A 26,096-nucleotide genomic window follows, 5' to 3' on the forward strand; every position below is an offset into this window, starting at 1 on the left:
GACTGGCCTTGGAGTCAGGGCCTTGGGTCAGCTCCTATCTCTGCTGTTGACCTCACTGTGGGAACCTGGGGAAATCACTCAATCTCCTGTGGCTCTCAGTTTCTTATTCTGTAAAATCTTAAGAGTATTCTGAATGGCTTCTGAGGTCCTAGATCTAGGGTCCTATGAGCCTATGGAGTAATCCCTGCCCTCAAAAAGCTTACATTTTACTGGAGGAAACAACATACATACACATGGAGCTATGCAAAATATATACACAGTTTATGCAGAATGGGGGGGGGGGATGAGGTGCGGTGGGCACTGACAGTTGGAGGGCATGGGAAAGGCCCTTCAGGGAAAGTGACAGACTTCATTCATATCCTCAGTGTCCTGAGTTTGTAGTTCACTGACATCTCCGGGAAGCTTTCTCTGGGAGGGGTTGCCTGGCAGTGCCTCCCCCATCTCCTACTTGGCCACTTAGCTTCTTGTCCTCAGGGACAGGACTTTATCCCAGTTTAATTTCTTCTTAGCGGATTCCCTTGTTCTGACTCTTTTGACGTCTCATGTCTGTTATACAGCATCTTAGCTATTGCTTCATGCGTTGGATCACCTGAAATTCTGTTCCATGTGTCATTTGCAGTGTTAACTCAACTCCTCTCCCTATATGTGTGAAAGCATTTCATCAAAGCATATGGATCTTTCTGTGAGGTTCTATAGCCCAAAAGAAATAGTCTTGGGATTGCCAGATATGTGCAAAACCTTTAAATGTTCTCGTTTAGTGTCTGAAGTGGGGCAGCTAGGTGGCATAAAACACTGGGTCTGGAGTCAGGAAGATCTGAGTTCAGATCCCACTTCAGACACTTATGAGCTGTGTGACCGTGGTCAAGTCACTTTACCCTGTTTGCTTCAGTTTCCCCACCTGTAAAATGAACTGGAAAAGGAAATGGCAAACCACTCCAGTATTTTTGCCAAGAAAACCCCAAAGAGGGCCATGAAGAGTCAGACATGATTGAAACAACTTGAGAACTGTGTCTAAAGTTCTGACCCAAGAGTGACTCATTTCATTTCTTTCACTTCTGAAGAGAACAGTGTAAGGGAAAACAATCTATTGATGGTAGAATTAGGATTTGCCATGGGTCCTACATGTATGGAGGTGCTAAAAAAGCTTTACACTGCAGTAAATATTCAGAAGAGAGACATGTGGAATTCTGCCTCCTGGTTAGGAAGTGCCTTCTAACTTGAAGGCTCTGGGACAGTGCTCCTATCTTTAGGCTCAGATGCCTTGAGGCACTGGACAGGGAGGGCCTAGGGGAGTGGCAGGGACTCCAGGGGTTGACAGTTTCCCAGCTCTTCCATATATTAATTGTGCCACTCTGTGGCAAATCACTCACCCTCTGTGCTTCACTTTGCTCCTGTAAAATGAGGAGGTTGGCCTCCATGACCTGAGGTCCGTCCCCTCCCTGTGTGATATGATGATCCTGCACGGCTTCCTCCAAGGTCCCAGAGCTGTTGGAGTGGGTCTGAAATTACTGGGTGGGTCTGAGACTATGACAGCTCCTGCTGCCTCATTGTTTAGATTGCCAAGGAAATCCCATTAAAAAAAAAAAAGGCAGAACGAGGTCTGTAGCTGTGATGACCACTCCTTTAGGCCTGGTTTTTGGATAGCCTGGATACCCAGAAGGGAATGCAGGACAGTCCCTATTCTAGAGCAGATATTTTGTTTCAGCCTCTTATTGGCAGGGAGGGCAAATTCTGCCATTGAGAGTCCTCCAGGCAGAATGAAGCAGGCATTTATTTGGCACCTTTGGTGTGCAGGTTCTTTCCTGTATCTGCTCTTAAGACTAATAGGAGAAGGGTGGCTAGGTGGCGAAGTGAATAGAGCACTGGTCCTGGAGTAAGTAGGACCTGAGTTCAAATCCAGCCTCAGACACTTAATGCTTACCAGCCATGTGACCTTGGGCAAGTCACTTAACCCCAATTGCCCTGCCTTCCCCCCCTCCAAATTTTTTTTTTTTTAAAGATTAACAGGAGAGAAAACATTTAGACCCATCACTAAATGTTTCAATCAGATATAAGTTTTCTGAGAGCCGGGTCAATGGTCATTCTTGCCTATATATTCTTAGTCCCTCATATAGAATTGAATTGGGCCAAACTTGGGGAGGGGGGTAGGAAACAAGCATTTATTAAGTACCTTCTGTGTGCCAGGCCCTGTGTTAAGAGCTTGAGAGCTATTACAGATACTGTAACCCTGGGAAGTAGCTGCTTTTATTCTCATTTATAGTTGTGGAAGCTGAGACAAAGAAGTTAAGGGACTTGTCCAAAACCACACAGCTGCTAAGTGTCAGAGGCAAGGTTTAAACTGTTCCTGACTCAGACCAGCATTCTGAGAAGTCTAGGGAAATTTAAGGAAGGCAAGCTCTCTTTCAGGTGGGAAAGAGTTCAGGGAGAACCTCCTGGAGGAGGTGGGTCTTAAAGGAAGGGGGGAGGGATTTCTTCACATGGGTATGGGGGGGGTGTCATTTCAGCTGTAGCTACTGGATTGTATGAAGGGGCGGGGGGGGAAGGTAGCAGGGATCATAATGACAACTGGGGATGAGGATAGAGAATTTTTGGCCGTTACAGAGAATGAGTAGGCCAATCTAAGGCAGAAGAGGATAGATTGGGAGCTGGATTGTGGAGAGGATTGAAAATTTATGTTTTACTGGATTGGTAATGAGTTTTGTAATGTGTACTGCAGATGCGTAGAGTATGGGGCCTTTTTTTCATCTTTGTAGCCTCAGCACCCAGCGAACATAAGTTGCTGAATACATAGTTGTGAATTAAGTAGAGTGTAGGGGACATGATCAAGTGTCAGTTGGATAAAAAAAAAAAATGGTAACAACCCATTTATCTGGCTGTTAGACTCAGGGGATGCCTCAGCCTTGGAAAGCAGAAAGCCCACCAAATTAGACTGTAATTGGAAACTTTAACAAAATAAATAAAAATGTAGTACAACCCAATGTTAATTTGATGTTTTCTAAGTCAGTATGGGCCCAGGAGTCCATTTCTATTTGCATTTGATACTACTGTTGTGTAGTGTTGTAGCCATAAACCTGAAAATAATCCAGAAAAGGCCTCTGAGCCCCACTGCCACTCCCCAAATAGCTACACCATTAAACTTGCAGGAAAGCTAGATACTTGTCTATTAGAAGATGCTCTGAGAACCTTTTCCCTCATTAAAAAAAAATCATTTATTATGAACTTATATAAGTTTACATAAGAATTCTATTGAATATTAAATTGACCACTTTTAATGTATTTTTAACCATGAAAACTTAGCACAATGTTAACTTATTAGTAGCTCCTTCTCAAAATTAGGCATCTGTATGGACCACACAGTGCTTAAGAAGTAGGCTGGGTTATCTACTTTGAGAGCACAGAGCAATGGTGGGGGAAGCTGGCATAGAGTCAGGCGGAACCCAGGGGGAGGAATGAGATGGGACAGCCATGCCTGCCCAGAAGGAGACTGAAAAAGGTGAAAGCAGGCACATAACTCTTCTGTACAATACAGCATGCTTCCATGCTGGCATTTATGAGGTCATCAAGAAAAATGCTGATTAAAAATACTTCAAAATTACATCAGTTAACTGCATTTTTTAAAGAGTCGATTACATCAAGGAAAATTGAGATATTAAGATGAACATTTTTTATTTCAAAATGAAATTATAATATTTTTCCATCTATTGACATGCCTGGTTCCTCTGTTATTAAGAAGGCAGGGATGCGGGGCGGCCAGGTGGCTCAGCGAGTAAGGGCACCGGCCTCAGTGTCAGGATGACCTGGGATCAAATCTGGGCTCAGATACTTAGCACCACACCCAGAAATAATAACTGGCCGTGTAACCTTGAGCAAGTTACTTAACCCTGATTGCTTAAAAAAAAAAAAAAAAGAAGGCAGGGATGTTTAGAATGTATGAGGACATTAGAAAGGGCAGGGAGAACACTTTTACAAATTACAGAAAATAAAAGTAGGCTTACTAATCAGTTGGAAGATGAAAGGAAGTACATGCACCCCTTTCCCTTCTCCCTTTGCCTCTTAATTAACTTGATTATCATCTGGGAGTGGAGGAAGGTCCCTGTTTCTTAGCCCTTAGAGGAGCTTGCTTCCAGCAGCTTCACTTGAGATTCTTAAAAGCGTGCCCTGTAATGCACTGTGCCTTTTCATAATGATAGAAGTTCCTTTCCTCTCCCTCCCTACCAGAGTAAGCCTAGCCTAGGGGATTCAGTGCTAGTGAGCTAGGATGAAGTTGTAGCAGAGGGACCCCAGAGGTTAAAGGAATTGTGCCTTTGCCACCATCTCTCAGGCCACTTAATGGGATTTTGAGTCTTCCCATGGGCCCAGCGAGTCATTCAAAGGGAATGTTGTGTGTTTGGACTTGCTGAGACATCTCTCTTCATGCATGGTTATGATCATGGTTGCTCTCTCCAGGGATAGAGCTGGAGCGCAATCAGTCAGTGGGAGAAACACTTCAAACAATGATTATTAATCCAGAATGTGCCGTTTTCCCCATACGACCTCTAGATGAGCATCGTGGGTTGGTTAGGGATTTGCCTGAGAGTTCTTCAGTGCATAGCCCTGGAGCACAGTTTGTTCCTGAACACGTGGCAGAAAACAGATTGAACGTTTCAAAGGGTGATGATGGTGGCTGGTCTGCAAATGGAAGTCTGTAGTAAGATTTCCTGAATTAATTGAGATGTGGTTTATTTGAGACAAAGCCAAGAATGGCAGAAGATTGCCTTTGCCTGTCTATGAAGAAAGCATTGGCTTAGCTTGCAAGCCTTTAAATCAGAAGAAAAATAGGGTCTTGTTTGACTGTGCTAGAAGGGAACACAATTTTTTTTAATCCCTTGAGCACAGTAATTGTTTGTATGTAGATAGATGACAGATTAGTTCTATCTCTTAATATAGGCCAAGCTGGACTCCTTTTATGAATAGTTGGAGTTAATGTTGGAGCTTTGGAGAAAATTCCACTCTTGCCTCTGCCATTCTAAGCAGAGAAAAGGGCTTGTCCATTCCTAGGTCAGGAGAGCTTGGGGGGGGGGGGGGATGGTCTAATGTCCCTGTATGCCCGTGTATCTCTGAATTCATCAAAGGGGACACTGATCCTTCTGCCCAGCCATGCAGCTCTCATCCATGGCCCTTGTAGGCTCCTCCACAGGAGACCCAGCCGCTTCCTTATGGACCAAGGCTTTCTTCCTTGAGCTCTCTTCCCATTGTTCCAACCAGATCTTTCTCTGGAGGATGGAGAATAGCTAACCTTTCTGTGGGGCTTACGTGTGAATGAGCCAGACCAGAGCCTTATGGGTTAGTTCTGCTGCTAGCCTCTTCCTTCTGAGATATCTTTGTGTCTGATGTGGACTTTCTATGGTCCTTCACAGAACAAATCCTCTTAATAAAGTGATTTGTTCTGTAAAACTTGGACTTGGTCAAAAGGCTGCTCCCAAGGACCCAGAAGGCCACATGTGACCTTGAGGCCTCAGGTTCCCCACTCCTGGAACTCTGGCTCATCATAAGCACTTAATAAATGCTTGTTGACTTGATTTGATATATTTGGATAGAGTGAATCTCAGAGGAGATCGACAGCAGAGGGAGAATCAGAAAGGCACCATAGGGAGCAAGGAATATTCTGACTTGCTGACCATTGAGTCAGGGGATGTGGAGCAGGCTTTTGCAGCAGAGAACTGCAAGCACTGGGAAGTTTCCCAAAATCCAGCATATTATTCATCTCTTCAATTCTGGGTTCTGTTTATGTGTCTACACTGCCCATCCAAGGTATCTGTCCAGGGAGGACCAGTACCTCTGGTGTGAGGGCTTGCCAAGCCCTTTTCAGGCGTCTCATCCCCCTTTGGTGGTTAGCTGGCACTCTGAGGTCACCCAGGGCTCCAAGAAGCTGTAGTGACTGAAGCAGACACAGCCCACTAAACCGCCTTTACAGATCAGCTAAACCAGGTTGAGAGTAACCTATAGACTTCAGACCCATCTTTATTTTGCAAGGTTTTCATAAGACATTCTCAGGCAGGTTGCTTTCATTCAGTTTGGGGAAAAATAATGGGGAAAAAATTAATTGACCATAGCTTAAAGACTTTGAATCAATTTGAAGTATTTAGGCTTACTTTAATTTTCTATGGGCAAGAGAAGGCCTAGCTTGATTGGGGAGCTCTTGTGATCTGGAAGGACTTCACAGGGCACACAGGTATTGGCAGACTTTATGTTCTGTTGAGCTGGGAGCTATGCTGTAGTCCCACCCAACGTCAGGAGGCATGAATCTATCCACTTGGCTAATCCGCGTTGGCACAACAAGGGAATTCCTAGTTACTGGAATTCAGGAGAGCTAGAAAGCCAACAATAGGTTATCGGGGGTGTTAGTCCCTGATACCTGGGCACCAGACTGGATTGGAAAGGTTTTTTGGTAGCATAGTGTACGTGGTACCCCTGGTTCTGCAGATGAATGACCAGTGACCATGGACTGGGTCGGGGTGGGAGTCTTTTAAATAGAAATAATAATAAGTTAAACTTGTGTGGAAACTTACTGGATTGTAAACCCTGAGGGCAAGACCTGCTTTATATCTCTTCACTTCTGGTATAATGCTTTGCTTGTAGCAGGTGCTTAACTAATATTTTACTTGAATGAATACATTACATTTATATAGTTGTTTGCTTTCATCTCCTAACAGCGCTGTGTGGTAGGCAGGTCAGCTCTCTCCATTTTGCAGCCCAGGGAAACTGACCTTGGAGTAGTTACATGGTATGCCCAAGGTTATATAACTAGGACATGGTGGCATCAGGATTGCAGTGCTCTGTAGATGGTGACAGCTCACATATGTCACTTGTATGACATGGGGCAAAATGTTTCACACCTGTCAGGCCCAGTTTCTTCATCTGTAATATGGGGGCAGTGGAAGATGGTGTCATGATGAGTGCTCACTTAGGGCCCTTTTAGCAGAGTCATGGTCCGTGATCCCATGAAATCCTGACTGCTGAGACCGAGCTTGTGCTATACCTGTGAAGGCTCTCACAGAGTGAGGAATCTGCTTTCCAGATACCACATTCAGGTAAAGAGGTTTGGAATGAATAGAGTAGTGTAATGGGAATCATCCTGGGCTGATTGTCACCCAGATTTGAATACTGGCTTTGCCTCTTATGCCATGGATGTGTGAGCCCACCCTGGTAATATGCCGACTCCTCTGCCCTCTGTGCATCTGTCTGTGAATCTGGGCACCACCTGTAATTTGAACCTTTTTTATCTTGATGTTACCTAATTCACAGCTCTATTAATCCACTCCCACCCCCTGTGAGTATATAGGTGCTAAACAGAAGGGCTTTTATGAGCATCTTGGGTCATTGAAAGAACCGAATGGTTTCTCAGCTGTAATTCCTCTGGTCATTCTGTTCTGGGCTTGTCAGCTTGTCTATTTGTGACACCCTTCCAGGGTATTTGTACTAACTCGGTGAATTAACATGTCCAAGTGCACATCTGCATTATACATCCACTTTGTTTTCCATACTAGGAAAACATGCTGAACACTTGAGAAAAACAAATCAATTCCTTGACTGTGTCTGAAAAAAGGGGTGTCTCAGAAAACAGGATAATTTTATTACTGGCATCTTGAGCTTAATATTCACTTTAAAAAACTGTATAACAGAAGTTTGGACTTTTCATAAATAACCTTTTTTGTTCTTTGTGTATCGAGATGTTCGTGTTTGTTGATTGTTAAGTTCATAATAGGAAAAAAAACCCAAGGCTCATTCCTTGAGTATGTCGTATTACTGAGGTGCTATGGTATTTCAGGGATCAGGTGTTATTATTGTCATTGTTGCTGTTGTTGTTTGTCTTCATATTGATTTGCTTCTCTTTCCTTTTTCAGAGTGACCAACAGCTGGATTGTGCCTTGGACTTGATGAGGCGCCTGCCTCCTCAGCAGATCGAGAAGAACCTCAGTGACTTGATTGACTTGGTAAGTGCCTGGCTTCAGAACTGTGTCATGTGCCTTGGTAGGAGCCATGCCTCTGATCAGGGGAGAGATTTTGGGGCTGGGGAGAAGGGGCTTTGTGGAAGGGAATACACCTGAGAAGGTGACCAGGCCTGGCGGGAGCTCTGGCAGCCTCTGCCAGATGGAGGCCCAGGGGGATCTAGCAGTCAGGCTTAGACTCCCTACTCAGCTGTTGTGGCTGGGCCTCCAGCACCTCCCTGGCAACACAGCGCTAGGATCCACTGTTATAGAGCATCTGGTGTGTCCAAAACAAACTCTTGCCTTCCTCCAGGCGAGAAAACTCCCCCCATCGCTCACACAGATGAAATGCTAAAGGCACAAGGCCAACTACAAGGCAGTCGATCCTTTTAACATTTATTAAGCATCTGGGACAGGGGTGGGGAACCTGTGGCCCCAGGGTCCCTGAGTGTGGCCCTTTGACTGAATCCAAGTGCCCATAATGAAAGGCTTGGTTTTGCAAAACTGGACCACACCCAAGGACCTAGAACGCCACAGGTTTCCCACCCCTGACCAGGATGTGCCAGGTACTCTGCTAAGTGCTGGGGATACAGTGAGAGGCAAAAGACGGCCCTGGCCTCAAGGTGCCACCTGTCTAATGGGGAGACACCATGCAAAGGATGCACACATAAGCTGTACACAGGATCATTTGGGAATAATCAGCAGGGTGAAGGCACTAGCATTGAGAGAGGCTGCGAAAAGCTTTCTGTGGAGGGTGAGCTTTTAGCTGGACCTTGAAGGAAGCCAGAGAATCCAGAAAGGGAGAATAATCCAGGCATGAGGGACAACCAGGGAAGCAGACTGTCTTGTTGGAGCCACTGCAGGGAGCCCAGTGTCACTGGATGGGAAACTGTGTGGGGGAGTGGGAGGGGAGCCAGCTTAGGAAGGACTTGGAATGCCGAGCATGGATTTTATATTTGCTCCTGGAGATTTTAGACACTGGGGGGTGGGGAGTGATTTGGTTGGTTCTGTTCTTTATCACTTTTATGGCTGATTGGAGGTGGGGGGAGACTTGAAGCAGGCTGTGCCCCCACAGCAGCTATTGTAATCATCTAGGTGATGAGGGGTCTGCACTAAGGGTGGGCAGTGCCAGAGGAGAAAGAAGGGAGCATATTTGGGAGATGTTTAGGGATGCCACTTAGAAATGTCCTCATTGTTAACTTTTTGAAGCAGGGCAATATGGTGGAATGGAGTGTTACAAGGTACATATCATAAGCCTATTGTCCCTGTTTTTATAAATCAGGAAATTGAAACTCAGAAAAGTTGGGATTTATTTGGCATCATACAGGTAGGGATTGAGGGGGGATTGGGAACGACTTCATGTAGGCGGCAGGATTTTAGCTGGGACCAGAAGGAAGCTAGAATGGGGCTGAGGAGGGAGAGCTCTCCAGGCTTGAGGGCCAGCCAGAGACAGTGCCCAGCATCAGCAGGTGAAGTATCTGGTTTGAGGAACAGCCTCCACGAGGGCTTTCTTGGCCTCCCCTGGGAATTGAAGCCCAAGAGGCTTAGCTACTCTCGACTTCATAGAAATGCTATGAAAGTGAATGAAGTATGGGAAACTCTTCTTTGTCCAAAATGGCAGGGGAACAGGGCAGCCTTTTCAGTCAGATGCTCTTGTCGACTGAAGGTCCCCACAGACCTTTAACCTGGGTGGTAAATTCCTGAAGAAGCTGAGGTGTCTTGGACTGTGCTGGGCATGTTTTTTAACCTCAATTTAGAAGGAATTCCAGGATCTTGTCAGTTAAATACAAAGTGTCATCCTATAGGAGGGAGGAGGGAAAGTGGAAAAAATGGAGAGCCCATTGGTGGGGACCCAGTGAGGACATACTTGAGTTCCAGCTCGGCCCTAGGCTCTCTTGGTGACCCTGGACAGAGCACTTCATTCACCCCTGTGGGTCTCACGCTCTTTATTTACAGAATGAGAAAGCTGAACTAGCCTTGTCCTTTCCTCTCAAGCAGTCTGTGTTCTGAGGTTCCTCCCAGCTCTCCTGATCTTTGTTCTAAGGTCTCCTTCCCATTTCCGACGTTCTCTGTTCTAGGGCCCCACTCAACTCTCATCTTCAGTAGACCAAATTGTGCTCAATCTATTGACAACCAGTACAGAAAATCATCTGTTTCTTTTAGTCTTAATCATCAGTGTCATTGTAACTAAACTCTGGTTACTGGTGCTCACTATCTGTTTGCTGTTGGAGTTAATGGGGGTTTGCTGTATATGTGAGCAGGGTTACTGCAGGTAAATCGGTCTGTAGTGTGCTGCTCTTCAGTATTCCCCAGTTTAAAAAGTTTATAACTTTTCCCTGACTTCCAAAAGGTGGTTGGAAACCCAGAATGGATGCCTTTGTTTCATGTACCCAGCGATTAATCAGATGTTGTAGAATTAGTGTGCAGACTGTAAGCATTCCTCCCCTGCACACCTGCTCCAAATAATGAAGAGAACATTGTTTTTATAACAACAACAAAAATGCTAGCGTTTTTTAGACTGACAGGAATTTTAAAGACTTGCCAACATTCTCCAGAAAGGAAATGTCAGTCCTTAGATGTCTTTGCCAGGGCACTGCAGGGGAATTTGTCTGGCCCCACTGCAGATGAGTACTGAAGAGAGGCCTTCAGCCAGGCCCAGGAGCCGGCTTTCCCTGACCATACTTTTCTTTTCTTGATATGGCTTTGGTTTTCTCGATAGTCTTAGATCCTTGGGAAGTTTTAAGGTTTACAGAGTATTTTTATGTGTATTTCAGTTCATCTTCAGTGGAGCCTTGTGAAGTAGATCCTACTGGCATTATTTTCCCCTTTTTACAGTGGAGAAAACTGAGGAAAATGAGGTTGAGTATGATAGAAAGTCAGCTGCCTACTCCATTCTGCTGGGGCAGCCTGGCAAGATGGAAGGAGTGGGAAACATGCTGAGATCCAGATGTCTTTGAGCATTCACTTCCCTTTTGTGGCTCAGTTTCCTCAGTTGTTAGATGGGGCTGTGGTAAGATTTTTTTTTTTTAAAGGAAACCTGGATGCTTTTACTCTTTTGACAGAAGAGAACAAACAGGGCACACAGGCCAGGACCTCTGGCACAGGGATCCATAACCCTGTCCCCTTAGCACATTAGATAGTACATGAGAAACCTGCCCTTGATGATTTGACCTACGGCTAGTGGATGGGCCTCTGTCCTGTAATTTGGACCTCCTGAGCTGGGGTGCACACAAGGTTGTGTGGCTCCTGTACTTCTGAAGTACTTTGCAAGCCAACAGGGTTGAGTAAACGCCAGACCCTTGTGATCTGTCTGTTGCTGCGCTGTGGTGGGCTCTGTCAGTGTTAATGTGGTCTCAGAAATGAACACAGAGCTTCTTAGTCCAGGAGGCCTGTGAGCAGAGACTTGTCAGAGAAGGTCAAAGTCGGAAAAGCCAGAGGAACCCCTTCAGCTCTCAAACGTCTTTGACCTCCTCTGGCATCTCTTTGCTTCCTGGCAGCATGAGGCAGATCTTGGCAGAGGTTATTTTGGAGCCCTCCACTGAGGCATTCACATCTTAGAATTGGCATTCCTCCAGCCTTTTAAAAGCAAACCAAAAATAGCCTTAAATCTGCTTATCTGTTCAGAAAACCTTCCTGTGTGGACAGGTTGGCAATTTCCATGGCTTCCCCAGTGGCCCTGAGGCCGGGCCTGTCCCTTGGGCATCCTGGTTTTCCTGCAACTAGGAGTCAGAATCAAAGCAGTCTGGATCCTCCTATTTCATCCTTTGTGGGAAGGGTCTTTGAAGAAAGAGGTCATGGTCATGTGTCTGAGGTGGAGGAGATGTCCTGACACTGTGACCAGGCAGCTGATAATTTGATCTGTAATGGTCTCAGCATATTCCTCCTTTAGTAGCAGGAGGTCCCTCCAAAAATAGAAAGGGCAGGCCTAAGCACAGCTTTGTATGGTCAACTAGAGTGCAGAACGTGCTCCCAGACACTTAGGAAGGGGTAGACTCACAGAAGGTCACCCTGGCCTTTGTTGGCAGAGCACTTAGCTGCAAAGGGGTCATTCCTCATTGGGGTGTCTGCTCAGGTTGGTGTAGTGAATCCCCATTTAGGTCAGAAAAAGGAGGAGATGGAGATTCACTGAGTGGGACCGTAAGAGTTAGAATGGGAGGAGGGATCTTGGGGACCTTCAAATCGGTTCCCAGATGTGGAAATTGAAGCCCAGTGATGTTCAGTGACTTGCCCAGGGTCGCACAACTTGGAAAAGGCAGGGCCAGTATTATGTTTTCCCCATATTCCCATTTGTCCAGTGGTACTGTTATTTGGGAGGCAGCTGAGTTTCAAGTGAAAGGTTCCTGAATTGGGAATAAGATGGGTTTGAGTCTTGGCCTGTCTTGGAGTCTCAGTTTCTTTGTTAACCTTGATAGTAAATCCACAGCAAAAAGTCCTCTTCAAGACTGGAACTTTGGTAGAATTCTAAGTTTCCTGCTCACAAACTGTAACTCAGTGAAGTCTACTCCCCAGAAGGGCTTGCTCACTCACTTCATGGCTGATCTCTTCAGCTACCACATCCAAATGGCACCTTATTGTTATCTGGGTGAATAGGACTGAAGTAGTACAAACCCATTTCTCAAGATATGTGGGGAATGTTCCTCTCTGGGCTCATCTGCACCCATTTCCCTTCACTTTCTCCCCCTGGCCCATTGGGGCTTCATGTGAGAGCTGACATTGCAAACAGATGTAGTCTCATTTGACCCTTGTGAGGTCAGTGGGGCAGGTGAGACTGTCACCATTGTGCTTATTCTCAGGGCATTAGAGCTCAAAATAAACCTTCAGGATCATCTAGTCTCCAGGCATTCTAAACTTTCTCTGTGGTAAAATCATGGTTTTAAATGCATAAAATGAAGTACAAAGGACACCAATTATCTAGAAATACAATTATTAAAATGTTTTAAGAAAAATAATCTCGTGGACCCTAGGTTAAGAGCCACTGATTGCCTCTGTCATCCTTCATTTTACATATGATTGGAAATCAAGACTCAGCAAGATCAAGTGAGAAGTAGGAACAAGTAAATAGCAGAGTTAAGATGCAGGCATTGAAAGATAAACAGAAGCTGAAAAAAAGCACGTTTGGACTTGATGTCAGGAAAAACGTGCCAACCTGTGGTGCTGGAAGGGAGAGGGGCTCCTGGCAAAGGCTGGCAGGGCCACTTGTTTGGGGGGTTTCAGCAGAGAAGCTTGTCTAGGTGCAGGTTGGCTGAGCTAGAAGGCTGCCGAGGGTGCCCATGGAACTCAGAAACTGGGATTCTGAGGCCACATTGCCCAGCTCCATAGAAACAGAAACTTGCAAGAGGTTGGGTGACATACCCGGCATGGGCCAGCTGGTGAGTGTGTTTTAGAGTGGGGCTCCCAGGCCGGCTTTCTTTCTGTCCCACCGCCTTGCTGCACTTAGTGTTTCTGAGTCCCCTGAATCACGGGTGCTCATGTAGTCAGATCGACTCGGACTCTTGCTGACTACTCTGAACCATACCTACAGGAGGGCCTGCATTTGAGTTGCCATTTTATAAGGGAAGATGCACAGCAGCCGAAGGCTTCCAGCAGAATTTTAATGAGCTCCATTCCTTGGCAAGTTGTGGGGAGGGTTCTGAAGTGAAGACTTAGCTGTGTTATTGGCTGCATCTGAGCAGAGGATGGATCTAGGATATCCTATGTGGAGTACTTTGTGTGCTCCCCCTGACCAAGGGCTAAGTCCTCAAGGAAGAATGCACTCTCAGACCTGCCTGGAAAGCAGATGTCTCTGCTTCAAGGTGGAGCCCTTAGCTTAAGGAGGACAGCAGAGGGATAGGGGGGCTCAATCTGAATCAAGGTCCAATGACTTGATTTCTTTCAAAAAGAAAGAAATATGGGCCTGTTGGGGTCCCTGTTTTTTCCCCACCTGTTCCCCTCAGCACTCATGACTGGAAGGTATAGCCTTCATTTTATCCTGTCAAGGAGGAAAGGAGTGGTTTTCCCTGGACCTATTTGGGCCAGTACTACTTCAGATCAGATGAATGCTGGGAGGTAGAAGAAGTGGTTTCTTTTCTGTTTGGGGCTCACTCCACTGTAACCTCCCCGAAAGCCTCTGAACTCTTGGAATGTAATGACTGTTGTTCTTCTCCTGTGTGTCTTTTTGTGCCCAACATAGGACCCTTGAGTGCTCAAGAAATACTTCTGGGACATCTGGGTGGCACAGTGAATAGAGCACTGGCCCTGAAATCAGGAGGACCTGAGTTCAGATCCAGTCTCAGACTCTTGACACAGTTACTGGCTGTGTGACCTTGGGCAAGTCACTTAACCCCAATTGCCCTGCCTTCCCCCCTCCAAAAAAGCCAAAAAAAAAAAAGGAACTTCCTGAATCAATGCTCAGTAAATGGTTGTGTGCTCTGGAGTAGTCATTCAGCAGTCCATTCCATGAACGTTTATTAGGCCTTTAGAATGTGGTTCTGTGCACTGCTAGGAACCAGTACCATGATCACATTAGACATGGTCACTGCCTTCTGACACCAGGGTACATTCCTTTTCACTGGCTCCCACGTAGAACAAGCAATTTTGAGACATTTGTGGACCCTCCACTTAGGAAGTCATCATCTCAGGGTACCCAAGGAAAGAAACTGTGTGTATGCCACAGAGCAGCTCTAGGCCAGGGCTTGGATTTCCCCAAAGTCAGGTGTTTTGAAGGGATGCCATCTCTACTATCTCCTCCCCCCCCTTCCCTCACGTCCCTCCCCACCAGCCTCTCTTACCATTGGGATGGCATGGGCTTGGATTTTGATCTATTCTTTCCACTACTTGGACCTTCCTAAAGAGTTTGGAATAGATTTTCCCCCACCTTTCATCTGATTGAAAATTGTCTCCTATATCTCCTTTAGAGAAGATGGGATGGAGAAATCCCAGCAGTGCAATTTCTCAGCCCTTTTCCGTGCCCTCATTTGTTTTGTGTTTTTACCTTAGTCTGGATCAGACCTCCTGGAATTCTGGTGAGGCTCATTATTTGAGGTTCTTTTCCAGTAGAAGGGGTTTGAGTATGTCTGTGCTATTGTACAGAATTACTGGGGGGACAGTAGGCTGTGTCCGCCTGAAAGTGCGTTACACAAGGGAGATCTCATCATGTTTTGTGTACATGTCCTATCTTCCCTGCCCCCCACTTATACCATAAATTTTTTAAGGACAGAGTCTGCTATTTTTCATCTTTGAGTCTCCAACTCATAGTCACTATGCACATCCTAAGGGCTTAATAAATGCTCATTTGGATTGAATGGAAGTGCATGGGATATTAGAATTGTATAGACATGGGTCAGTACCTTTAAAAAAATAATAATTCTAGCAGCTTGCATTTTTCCCATGCTCCAGTAATCCTAAATCATTTTTTGAAGTTAAAGGGGGAAAAAGGGCATTCATCATGGGTGTTTTTGTGAAACTGGGAAGCTTCTTGAGGAAAGGGACCCTGTTTTTTTTTTTTCCTTCTGCCCTTTTGGGACTCTTGGAGCCAGCCCTGTTCTCTGCATCCTGGTGGGGTTGAATCTGTGCTGGTGCCAGTTAGCCCATGCTGGCCCAGGAGCCACTCGGGTCCACCTCCATTCTCCTACTGGACCTTCATGGCTGTTTCTTTGTGTTCTTGGTCCTTTATCCTATGAGCCCAGAAACTCCCTTGCTGTGGAGCTAAGTTTATAATCTGCACAGTGGAGGTTTTGGCAGCATACAGCCTTTGTCCCCTTCCTCCCCTGCAGATACCACCAGAAGAGATGACTGCAGTAAGGTCTGTAGCTGTTGAGAATTCCGTCTGCCATTTGGATGTATTATGTTTCTGTGCCAGCTGAAACTTCTAGACTTCCTTCCATTTTAGTGACAGTTCTCAGTATCTCCCTTCCATCAGTTCTTGGGGATGACTAACGTGGCTAAAGGTACTGTGGAAATTATCACTCGGGCTTTTTAGCCTCTGGTATGTTTGGGGTTGGCAGTGGCAACATGGATGTGGCCCAGAGAGCCCTGGCCTGTGAGTCCGAAGGTCCGGGTCAGAACCCAAGTCCTGCCACCCCCTCTCCTGCTCCTGATGCCTGTGTGGCAGCACAGGATGATGCTTAGCCTCTCTGGGCCTCAATTTCCTTTTCTGTAAGATGAGCAGCCTCACTTGGGTCATCATTATGGTCCATTTCAATCCTCAAATCTGTGATCCTCTTCACTTGATCTAGGGCTCAGGGCCTCGCTTTTCTTCATTTGTGAAATGAGACAGCTGGCTCACTAAGGCTCCCTCTAAATCTAATTACTATTATTCTCTGAATATTAGTTATATATCACCTCAATTCAGTATACATTTATTAAGCTCCTACCATTTATAAGGCACCTTTTTGGGTGCTAGGGCTACAAACCCAAAGCCCCTCGTGCTTCAGAGGAGCATGCATTGGGTGGTGGGCCCTATAGTTACACAGATGAGTGTAGTACAAGGTAACCTGAAGAGTGGAAAGCACTCATTTGGCACGAGAGAGGGGAATCAAGGAAGAAGGAGGAGGAATCACCTGAACTGCTCTTTGAAGGAAGGTAAGGGTTCAGAGAACAGAAATGAGGAGCAGGTATATCACAGCAATGGGGGCCAGCCTGGGCAGGTGCCCGGAGGCAGCAGCAGCTGAGCTGGGACACCACGGGAGGGTGGGGGCCTGATTGAGGAGCTCCTGAAGATTTGAGTGGGGCAGGACCATGCCCATGCTCTCTTCCCTCCTGGCCCCCACTGCTACCCCATCCCCCAAACCATAGCACCAGAGGCCGTGCCCAGGATTCCCAGGGTCTTTGGGTCCTTGTCTCACCTGAGGCATTGCCTCTGGGAGGGTGTGTTCATAGTGAACTGTCCTGTTGCTCCATTCACCATCCTTGGGACTTCACAGAGCAAAAACCCTTCCCTGGCCTCGTCTGCTCTCCCATGGAAATGACAGCACCTTGAGGTCTTGCTCTTCTGTATTTGTACCCTCAACACTTAGCACACCGTAGTGGTTTAAGTTAATGCTTATTCATTCGTTTAATCATGTTAAAGAAGCTTCCTTTTGACCTTTCAGTGTTCAGTCTTATTAAAATTTTGTGGCTCCATAGTCCTGTGGTTTCACTTTTTTTCTCCTAATGTTCAGTCTGGTTATGTGTTCCCCCTGATTGGGGCCTCGCTAGACAGTTTGACCCTCAGATTTTGGTATTTTATATATTCATTGTGGACCCAGGTAGAGGGTTTCAGTCATTACACATCCCCCTATAGCTGCTCACATTCCTGTGCTGATTTCCTCATGACACCCCTACAAGGGAGGTCCAAATGTTATCCCCATTTTACATGTGAGAAAGCTGAAGACACAGCCAGAAAATGCCAGGCTCCAGACTTGGACCTGGTGTTTTCTTCTCACTCCTGTCCTCTTTTCTCCACCACAACACGTTGCCTTGGTGAATCACCCACCCCCATTTCTGCATTCATGACACTAATTCAGGGGACCGGTCTCACTTCTTAAGTCACCTAGCTGACTTGAACTCCCCTGCTATGTGTGGAGTCTTAATACAACTGGGTTTTTTGAAGCAAGAAAAAAATGGTATTTCCTTAGGTCATGCGTGTTAGAGCGGGAAGAAACCCCTAGGGAAGTGGGAAAGGAAGAAGAGCCAGCCCTGCCATCTTTGCCTCAGGGACTTGGTGAGGCAGTTCAGGAAACCTACCTTGACTGTCCTCTGGAAGGACAGACTCCAGGGCCTGGGGATGAAAGAGATCCTGGCAGCAGCAGGGGCAGCCAAAACTAGATTCCCAACCACTATGTCACAGCCACATAGATACTGTGCTTTGGAGGTCCTTGCTTCCTGGGGGCCAGCAGGACAAAGAAAAAGCAGTCTGACCAAGTGGCAGCTCTTCATCATCTCTTGCTACTTTTCACCAGAAGGCTAGCACTATGTATTAGGACACCTGGCTTCTGGTGGTTGGGAAGCTGTGCCCCCCTGCCTCCAGGCATCCTTCCTCGGTGTGTTTTTACAGGTGCTGCCGGTCACAGCTCTTGACTTTCCACAGTGGTGCATTATAAGCCAGTTAGGGCTTGCAAAGCTTAGCTTATTTAGCCTGGAAGGGAGGAGATTTAGGAGGCCCTTGATTGAGATATTTGAGATAGTAATGAAAGCTAAGCAGGGCCCACCCTTTTCCCCCTCCAATCCTGAACAGCAAGGGACAGAATCTCCTCCATCAGAAGGTAGAGATACCGATCTGCTTAGCCCTGGGGCAGCCAAGTGGCCTTCCCTGCCACCAGGAGGTCAGAGTCAAGGCTGTGGCTGGCTGCTTTTATGACCACTAATAATATTTTGTGGCTTGCCTAGGGTAAGGGTAATCTGATCTCATGCTTCACATCCTGCCCCTGGCAGGATGATGGACTCCTTAGACAGAATGGGCCTTCTTCATCTATCCTCATTGCTATTTGTGGCCCTCACAAATAACCAGTAAGAGGCAGCATGCTGGGAGGGGACAGAAATATTCAGAGGCCTAGTTGTGAATCCTAGCACCTCTCCTCTGTGGCTTGCCATCGCTTCAGGATATTTGAGGACAAGTCACATTACAAAACCACTGGATTTCAGAATTAGAAAGGGCCCCCCTCAGCTGCCTAGACCAAACCAGACCCCCAAAAGAAGCACATCTGCAATATTCCCACCAAATGGGGATCTAGCTTTTCCTTGAAGACCTCAAGTAAGCTCCCATTTCCCATTCCTCCCATGGAATTGGAGTCCACTTTTGGACAGCTCTGATTATTAGGTGGTTTTTCCTTTTAGTGTACCAAGCAGAGTCTAATGGCCCTTCCACTTTCCAACCCTTTAGGCACTTGAAGACAGCTGTTGTGTCACCCTCAAGGCTTCCCAGTCTTCAGTAAACAGCCCCTACTTAGTTCCTCACTGATAGATATTTTTTAATTGACCTGAGTGGGAGGAGGTTGTCTCTTTGTCCCTCTATAGTAGGAGTCTCGGCAAATGTTGGAAAGGGGGCGCCTGATGAAGAGGCCATAAATGACTTGTCTGTGGTCATACAGAGTTGTCCCTCTCATGGCATTGGCCCTGGCTTCCCATGGCTGAGGCCACCCTCTTTCCACTGCACCCTTTGGCCTGCCCACTAGCTTAGGTGCTATTTCCTGATAGCTTATTAGAAGGGTGCACAAGACAGAGGAGGAAGAGAGGAATTGAAGGTTTTCTGGAGGAGGGGATTCTTGATTTGGGCTTGAAAGGATGAGGAAGATTACCTTCTAGGCCTGGGCAGCAATAGAAAGACCAGCAGGGAAGCAGAAGAGGATGGCCTCCTCATTATGCTGGCTCTGTCCAAGAGAGAAGCTTGTTTGGTGATTCAAATAACCACAGTAAGATGGCTGTTGGAGAAGTGCCAGCTGCACGTGTCCTGTGAAGTAGCTTGCAGTGCCCCACATGAAGCAGTTTACCCTGCCCGTTTGCTTAGAAAAATCTTTATTTTCCCCCAAAAAGTAGAGGGAAGCACAACCTTGTTTCATTTTTCAGCAGATTCCATGTTACCAAGAGTCTGAAATAAGATTTGACAACTTGGGTGGCTGGGGTGCTGCTCATTTTGCTCCTTCTAAAAGTACCGTTTCTGTCACAATGTTACCAGTTTTTGGTTTCCACGTGTTTTGCAGATGCTTGGCCTTGTTGTCTTCATGCCTTCTGCTGCTTTCTTTCTTCTGCTGTAGCTGCCACTTTTTCTCCCTTGATCACTGATCTCCTGGACCCTCTGCTTGGTACTTAGAGCCAGTTCTTGTTTCTCTGGGATCTCACCAGATTTCCTCAATATCAGTAGTTATCTGGACTTCCCTGGGAACCTTTCAGGGAAGAGAACTTTGCCCCTTCTGCTGCTGGACAGTACTAGGCATTATTCCACCAGCCGAAACCTACCTTCCTTAGCTTGGTTCCTGGTTTTGCCCTCTCCAGCCACACTTAATGGCTGTTTCTTCCTCTGTGGGCTAGCCCTTAAAATCATGTCTTCCTTTTTTCTCTCTCTACACCATTATTCTCCAATCCATTCCCAGACCCATATTTTTAGAATGTTTTTATTGATATCTTTGTTTTTATGTCACCTATGTTTCCCAATGTATACTTCCTTCCCCTTCCCAGAAAGTCATCTCTTATAACAAAGAAGAAAAAAAAATCAGCCTAATTAGCCAAGATATTGAAAAAGTATAATATATAGTTTATCACACTCATAATCCCCCTGGGCTGCCCCAGTCTGGAAAGTGGGGAAAAGTGCCTTCATACATCCCTCATTTGGAGCCAAGTGTAGTCATAATTTTGCAACGTTTAGTTTTGATTATTTCATTGTTTCCCTTGTTCTACTAACTTTACTCTGCATCAGTTAATTTAAGTCTCTCCATAATTCTTCATATTCATCCTTTATGAACACAAGTCATAGTCCATTACATTCAGGTCACATGACTTGTGTAACTGTTCCCCAGTAGATGAAGCCTGTATCCTTTTTAAATTATATTCTGTTTTGATATGACAGACAGTTAGCTATACTCCTTTGAAAACTAGTTTCATCTTTTTTAACTTTGTCTCCGTGGTACTAACATTGACTGTTGTACTCCAGAGGTTCGCTCTCCACATTGACCCTTTGCACTTATGGTTGTAATTATGCTGCAGTAATTGAGTATTTGGTTCTTTTGGTCCTGCTTAAAACACTGTACTTATTATGTATGCTGGGACCATTTTGGTTTTGTCTCTCTTCTGCACCAGGCACCTAGTGTAGGGGATGAAACTCTTTGTGATTTGAATAAAATATTGGGATCCGTTGTGTTGTCTCTAGTTTCCTTGGGATATAGTAGTTCCAGTAGTGGAATCTTTAGGTCAGAGGGTACAACTTTAGTGACTTTTCTTACATAATTCCGCAGCTGCCCCTTCTTTTTCTCCCCCTGCCCTCACCCTTCTTGTCCCCTCCATGTCTGGCAGTTGTGGGACCTGAGTGTAACACACACCTTTCTATGTGTTGCTACAAGTGGCAAAGACATCTGGTGTGGATTTACGTCTCTGCAGTTGTTGGATCTGCCCAGAAGCTTCTAAGGGGACTAGAGTTTGCCCTTTCAAACTTGGACTCTGACTGGGAGCCTTCAGTGGAAGCCGCCATCCCCCTTTCTGCTAGCAGAGAATGGAATGGTGGTGCTAGGGAGCACTGAGTGCTTTGGCCTGTCTCTTCCGGTTCCCTGGGTCACTCACATCCAGTCCTTTGCTGGGGAGTTGACTATTACTGCCCCCAAGTGCTTCCCAGTCTATGTTTGAGAAGGATCTCGGTGCTTGGGGTTGAGGGGGAGGAAGACTAGGACTCGCAGGGAAGAGGAGTTCTCGGTTCCTCTTTTGGGTCGTTGGCCCTCATCAAACGGGACGCTTTTCATTCATTAGTCGGACAGTTTGTAGTTTGCCCTTTCGCCACCTCTGTTGTAGCTCTCTCGGCCTGTGGAGCTCACAATTAGAGTTTATTAGAGAGACCGTCAATCATTCCTCTCCGAGGATCCTTCCCAGGAGAAGCCGCACAAGGAACCATATTCATTTGCCTCAGTGTGGGCTGCCTGGCCCTAGGCTTACCCTGCAATTAGTCTGCTTGCAAATAATGCCTAATTAAATTCTGAGGACCTCACATTCACCGGGAAGGAAGAGTTAGGAAAAGCTCTCAGAAGAACCAAGAGTTTAAGATCCTGGGGAGCTGGTTACCTTGGGGGTAACTGAGACCTGCTAGTTAGGAGCAGGATTGGGTTTTCCAGGTGGTGGGAGGAGTTTGGCCCTAGGAGACCTTGAGAAGGAAGGCTTACCAGCAGGCCACTGGGAGGAGAGATTAGGAGTCAAAAACTGGGGTTGGAATTAGCATTCATTTTCTCTCTTCTGGAATGCACATCAGCACAAGATTTCTATTGTCTGGGAGCTAAAATAACAATTTTTGTTCTGGGTTTGTTCTAGGGTTGGGGGCTAGAGGTTTACCCCCAGGCTGGAAATGATTGTCTTTGAATGCAGAAACATTTTTTTCTGTCTTTACCTTTATTTCCCCGAATGTGAATTAGAAGTGGAACAATGAGGAACCCACCTTCTGGCCTTGAGGTGCTTTAAAGTCTGAGTGCTTGCCCATCTCCTTGTGGTCTTTCCACTTCCCTTTTCTTGGGAGGGTGGCCGGTGCATGTGTGGAGGTGGACAAAGGGAGCTCACCCTCATTAGCAGCTTGCTTACTCAAGGGAATTGCTTAAAACCATATCACGTTAAGTGATATGGACTCTAATTTTAAATGAGCTTGTTCTCATCTTAATGCCAGTGTGCCCTTCAGCTCCTAAGTCGCTTAGACTCTAAGTGTGTGTGAAGCAGGCAGCTTCTGCTGATGGCCCACTCTGATGCTTCCTAGGCCCTGGATCTCTTAAAGGCTGGCCCATCTTTGGTAGGGCCTGCCCAGCGCAATTGTTTTGAATACAATGAACAGTGGTTATTGATTATCTTCCAGGGTTGCATCAGCTCAGTATGGAGAGACTCCTCCAGGGGAAGGAGGTACTTACTACTCATGCCACTGGAGGGGGCTCCCCTCTCTTTCTTCATCTTGGCTCTCTTACTAGCATCTTTGGTCCTGTGATCTTGTTAGCCCAAATTCAGCTTCATACCCCTGGGAGGCATTGAAGGAAGTTCTAGTGGAAAGGGGTCACAGATGATGTGTGTGACACACACACTAAAATAAGGAAGCCTGCCCTAACGTGGTTTGGCAGTTGTATTCCATTGATTACATTTCTAGCCTAAAGTCAGAAAAGCTTCCTCCATAGTATTTGGGCAGCAGAGGAAAGGGAGGATACGGCCCACCTTCCCTGATAGTCATTGTTCTGCTTTCTGAGTTTGAAGCAAAGCAGTTCCTAGATTCCCTGAGATTTGGGAGAAGACCATAACCCCAGGGTAGGATTGGGTGCTTCATTCTTGGGATGTGTCCACCAGACTAAGAACTTATTATACCACCAGTTTGTACATTCTTTCCATTCCAAGAAGAGATTTGCCATCTCTCTATGGCAAATTTTTGTGCCTTTTCCTAATTAAAGCATCTCCCAACTGTGTTATAGTTTTTCCCCTTCCATCTCTGCCTTTTTGAGATTGTATTTCACTTAAATCTTTCTGAAAAGTTTACCAGTTGGCAAGTTGAAAACTAGACAGTAGAAGCCCGTGACCTGTGCTATTTCGAAGTATTCTCTAACTTCAGAGAACTGTTGGTCATGGGGAACTCTGGGATCAGGTCTTAGAGGGACCCCTGGACTGGAAGCCAAGGGTTTAACTTTGACCCCAACCCTGCTCCTCCCAGGCTGCAGAGTAAGCAGAGCTGGGATTTGCCAGCAGCTAACTCAAGCAAATGAGAGAGCTGGATGAAGAAAGGACCTTTCAGTCACAGAGCACAGTCTTGTCTTCTGTCACCAAACACGCGCCCCAAGAAGGCCTTCGTACCTCGGACACTAGTGTCCATCAGGAGATTTTGTCACTTTCTGCCAATCAGACAGGTGTGGACGTTGTTCTGTCCTGGGCGTGGAAAGGACACCCTGTGTTGGGAAGAGGATCTGGATTCTGTGCCCTCTGCTGCTTGCTGACGGCCCACTCTGATGCTTCCTAGGCCCTGGATCTCTTAAAGGCTGACTCTGTCCTTAGGCTAGTCACTCAGGCTGTGACTCCTCCAGGCAGAGACAGCCTTTTGGCTTTCTTTGTATCCCTAGCCTTGTTCCAGTGCCTGGCACATGGTGGGTACTTAGTAAATGCTTGCTGCCTAGACTGACATAATCTCTTTGGGCCTCAGACTTGGGATTCTGTAGTCCCTGAATCCTCTCTGTAAAATGGGGGGCACTAGATGATGGTCTTAAAGGTCCCTTCTCAGCGCTTATTAAATTGTAAGCCTGCACCCTAGTTTAAGAAGTGCTGAAGGGGTTGAAGAGGAAGAAGTTTAAGAAGCCCTATTCTGAGACTTCTCTAGGTCCTGTGGTCCTTCTGATGTGATGCTAGTAGTAAAGAGGCAGGGGAGGTTATCTGCCAGCACATAGTAAGGGTGAACTGCTCCTGCAAGAAAGCTGCTTGGTGCAGAATCTAGAGGGATGAGCAGGTGAAGCTGGTTTTAACACCAGGATGCCAAGAGAAGCTGACAGAGAGGGTGGAGAGAGCCTAAGGTGAAAACTGGGGAAGAGAAGCCCAAGGGGGGCAAATGAAGATGTGGGCACATTGTTCAGTCACAAGGGAAATCATCCTGGTTTTGGGGAAGCACTTGGGGCTTGAAGCTGCCTGGAGACAAGAGGCTGGCCAGTATATTAGGAAGGGCCTAAGTGCCCATCTAGTCCAGCTCTCACATTTTGTAGAAGAGGAAATTCAGACTGAGAACCCAGGGTCCCATAGGTAGTAAAGGACAGAGTTGGGGCTCAAACCTGGGTCTTCAGACTGGGAGTCCAGAACTCTTTCCCTATAATCTACTACCTCCACCCTCGTTGAGAAAGGAAGATGCCTTCAACTGGGTCTTGTCTTTGGGTTCAGTAAAGTGATCAGAAATTGGGACAGTCTGGTTTCTTTTTTTTTGTTTGTTTTGTTTTTTGGAGGGCAGTTGGGATTAAGTGACTTGCCAAAAGTTACACAGCTAGTAAATGTGTCAAGTGTCTGATACTGGATTTGAACTCAGGTCCTCCTGACTCCAGGTATGGTGCTCTATTCACTGCGCCACCTAGTCACCCCTAAGTTCTGGTTTCTTAATGGCCAGATGAGAAAGAAAAATTTCCCCCACCCAGACCTTTCACCAGTTCCTTTTGGCAGGCATGTGCGTGCACTCATTCCCATGGGGAGGGTTTGCATTGCCCTCTTGAGACCCTAAGGTCTAGAAACATACATGCTTTGGAAAGAGTGTAACAGGCTCAGTCTTGCCCACTGAAAATGTCAGGAATGTGTGCAGGTGCTGCTGGGGCCTTGGCAGCTTGGGGAGTTTGTAGATTTGGGTCATCAAATGTCCATAAACTGCCTATACAGCAGGTTGGGCACTGGGAATATTAGACAAATAAAGACCACTATCCCTGTCCTCAAGGACTCAGATGGAGAGAAGGGGGGAGAGATGTGTGTGTACATGTTATGGGAACACGAGGGGAGAATGTGATTCAGAACAAAAGAGTGAGACTGTGGAAAGGAGGGAAGGGTTGCTTGTACTTGGGGACCCCTGTTGAAGGCTTTCTGGAGGCTGCAGAGCCTGAGCTGGGCTTCTGAAGAGGAAACTGAATTCCATGGAGGCTGTGACTTACCTAGAGTCACACAAATTGATAAAAAAAAAAAAGGTGAATGAAACATTTGTGAAGCCCTTACTATGTGCGGGCATTGAGCTAGACACTAGAGATACAAACAAAAGGGAGTCAGAAGATGGAGGAGAGGGTGGACCCTTGGGAGAAGGCTGCTGTCAAGGAGGTGAAGTCTCTGGGAGTGGGGTGAGCATGGCCAAGGCCTATCATGGATGGGGGTCTTCTTAGGGGGCGAAGGCTGCTGGTGGAAGATGTGAAGGTAGGAGAGAGGGAGTCTCAGCTGGCTGGTGGCCAGAGCCAAAGCCTTCCTGCCAGACTCTGACTCCCTGCAGAGAGACTATCTCGGGTCCTCTGACACAGTCATTGACATCCCTCTCTTTATGACTGTAGGGCTTCATAGGCACAATTGAGATGCTGGTAGAAGGGGGTTGGAAATGACCCTCTCCTTGGCCCTCTGCTCCTGAAGTGTAACTTCTTTGGCTTGGGTTCTATTAATGCAAAACCTTAGAAACTCAACAGCAGCCTGGGCTGGTAAAAGTTGTCCATCTCTAAGAGATGCTGAGCTTTAGCAGAGATGTGGCCAGTGCTCCTGCCATTGGGCTGCCATCAGAGCCTTTCTAAATTCTTACATCACATTCAGGTGTGCTATTTGGAGGCAGCGTTCTAGAGAGAAGAGGTCTAGACTTGGATTCCTAAGACCCAGTCCCTAAATCTCAGAGTTGGAGAAGACTTTTCATCTAGCCCATTCTTGAACAGGAATCTTCTCTAAGTAGTACCGTGTTTCCCCGATAATAAGACCTATCCCGAAATTAAGCCCTCCCCTTACTGTGTAAGATTCCTCTAAAATAAGCCCTCCCCC

At 46.4% G+C, this 26,096-nt stretch overlaps 2 protein-coding genes across 5 annotated transcripts in view; both read left to right on the forward strand.

Moving 5' to 3' along the window:
- LOC138154412 (aflatoxin B1 aldehyde reductase member 4-like) overlaps positions 1 to 26,096 on the forward strand; it is a 351,006-nt gene that overhangs the window by 178,221 nt on the left and 146,689 nt on the right. The window lies entirely within an intron of this gene.
- The window catches only part of CAPZB (capping actin protein of muscle Z-line subunit beta), a 168,246-nt gene that overhangs the window by 68,949 nt on the left and 73,201 nt on the right, over positions 1 to 26,096 (forward strand). For all 4 annotated transcript variants that reach the window (XM_069079157.1, XM_069079160.1, XM_069079158.1 and 1 more), the window contains exon 2: positions 7,884 to 7,973. In XM_069079157.1, coding sequence (XP_068935258.1) covers positions 7,884 to 7,973 — 90 coding nt within the window. The remainder of the gene's footprint in view (positions 1 to 7,883; positions 7,974 to 26,096) is intronic.

The sequence above is a fragment of the Petaurus breviceps genome, unplaced genomic scaffold, assembly GCF_028583685.1.
Source record: "Petaurus breviceps papuanus isolate PSGF00001 unplaced genomic scaffold, PetGlider_PUasm1.0 91041, whole genome shotgun sequence".
Lineage (NCBI taxonomy): Eukaryota > Metazoa > Chordata > Mammalia > Diprotodontia > Petauridae > Petaurus > Petaurus breviceps.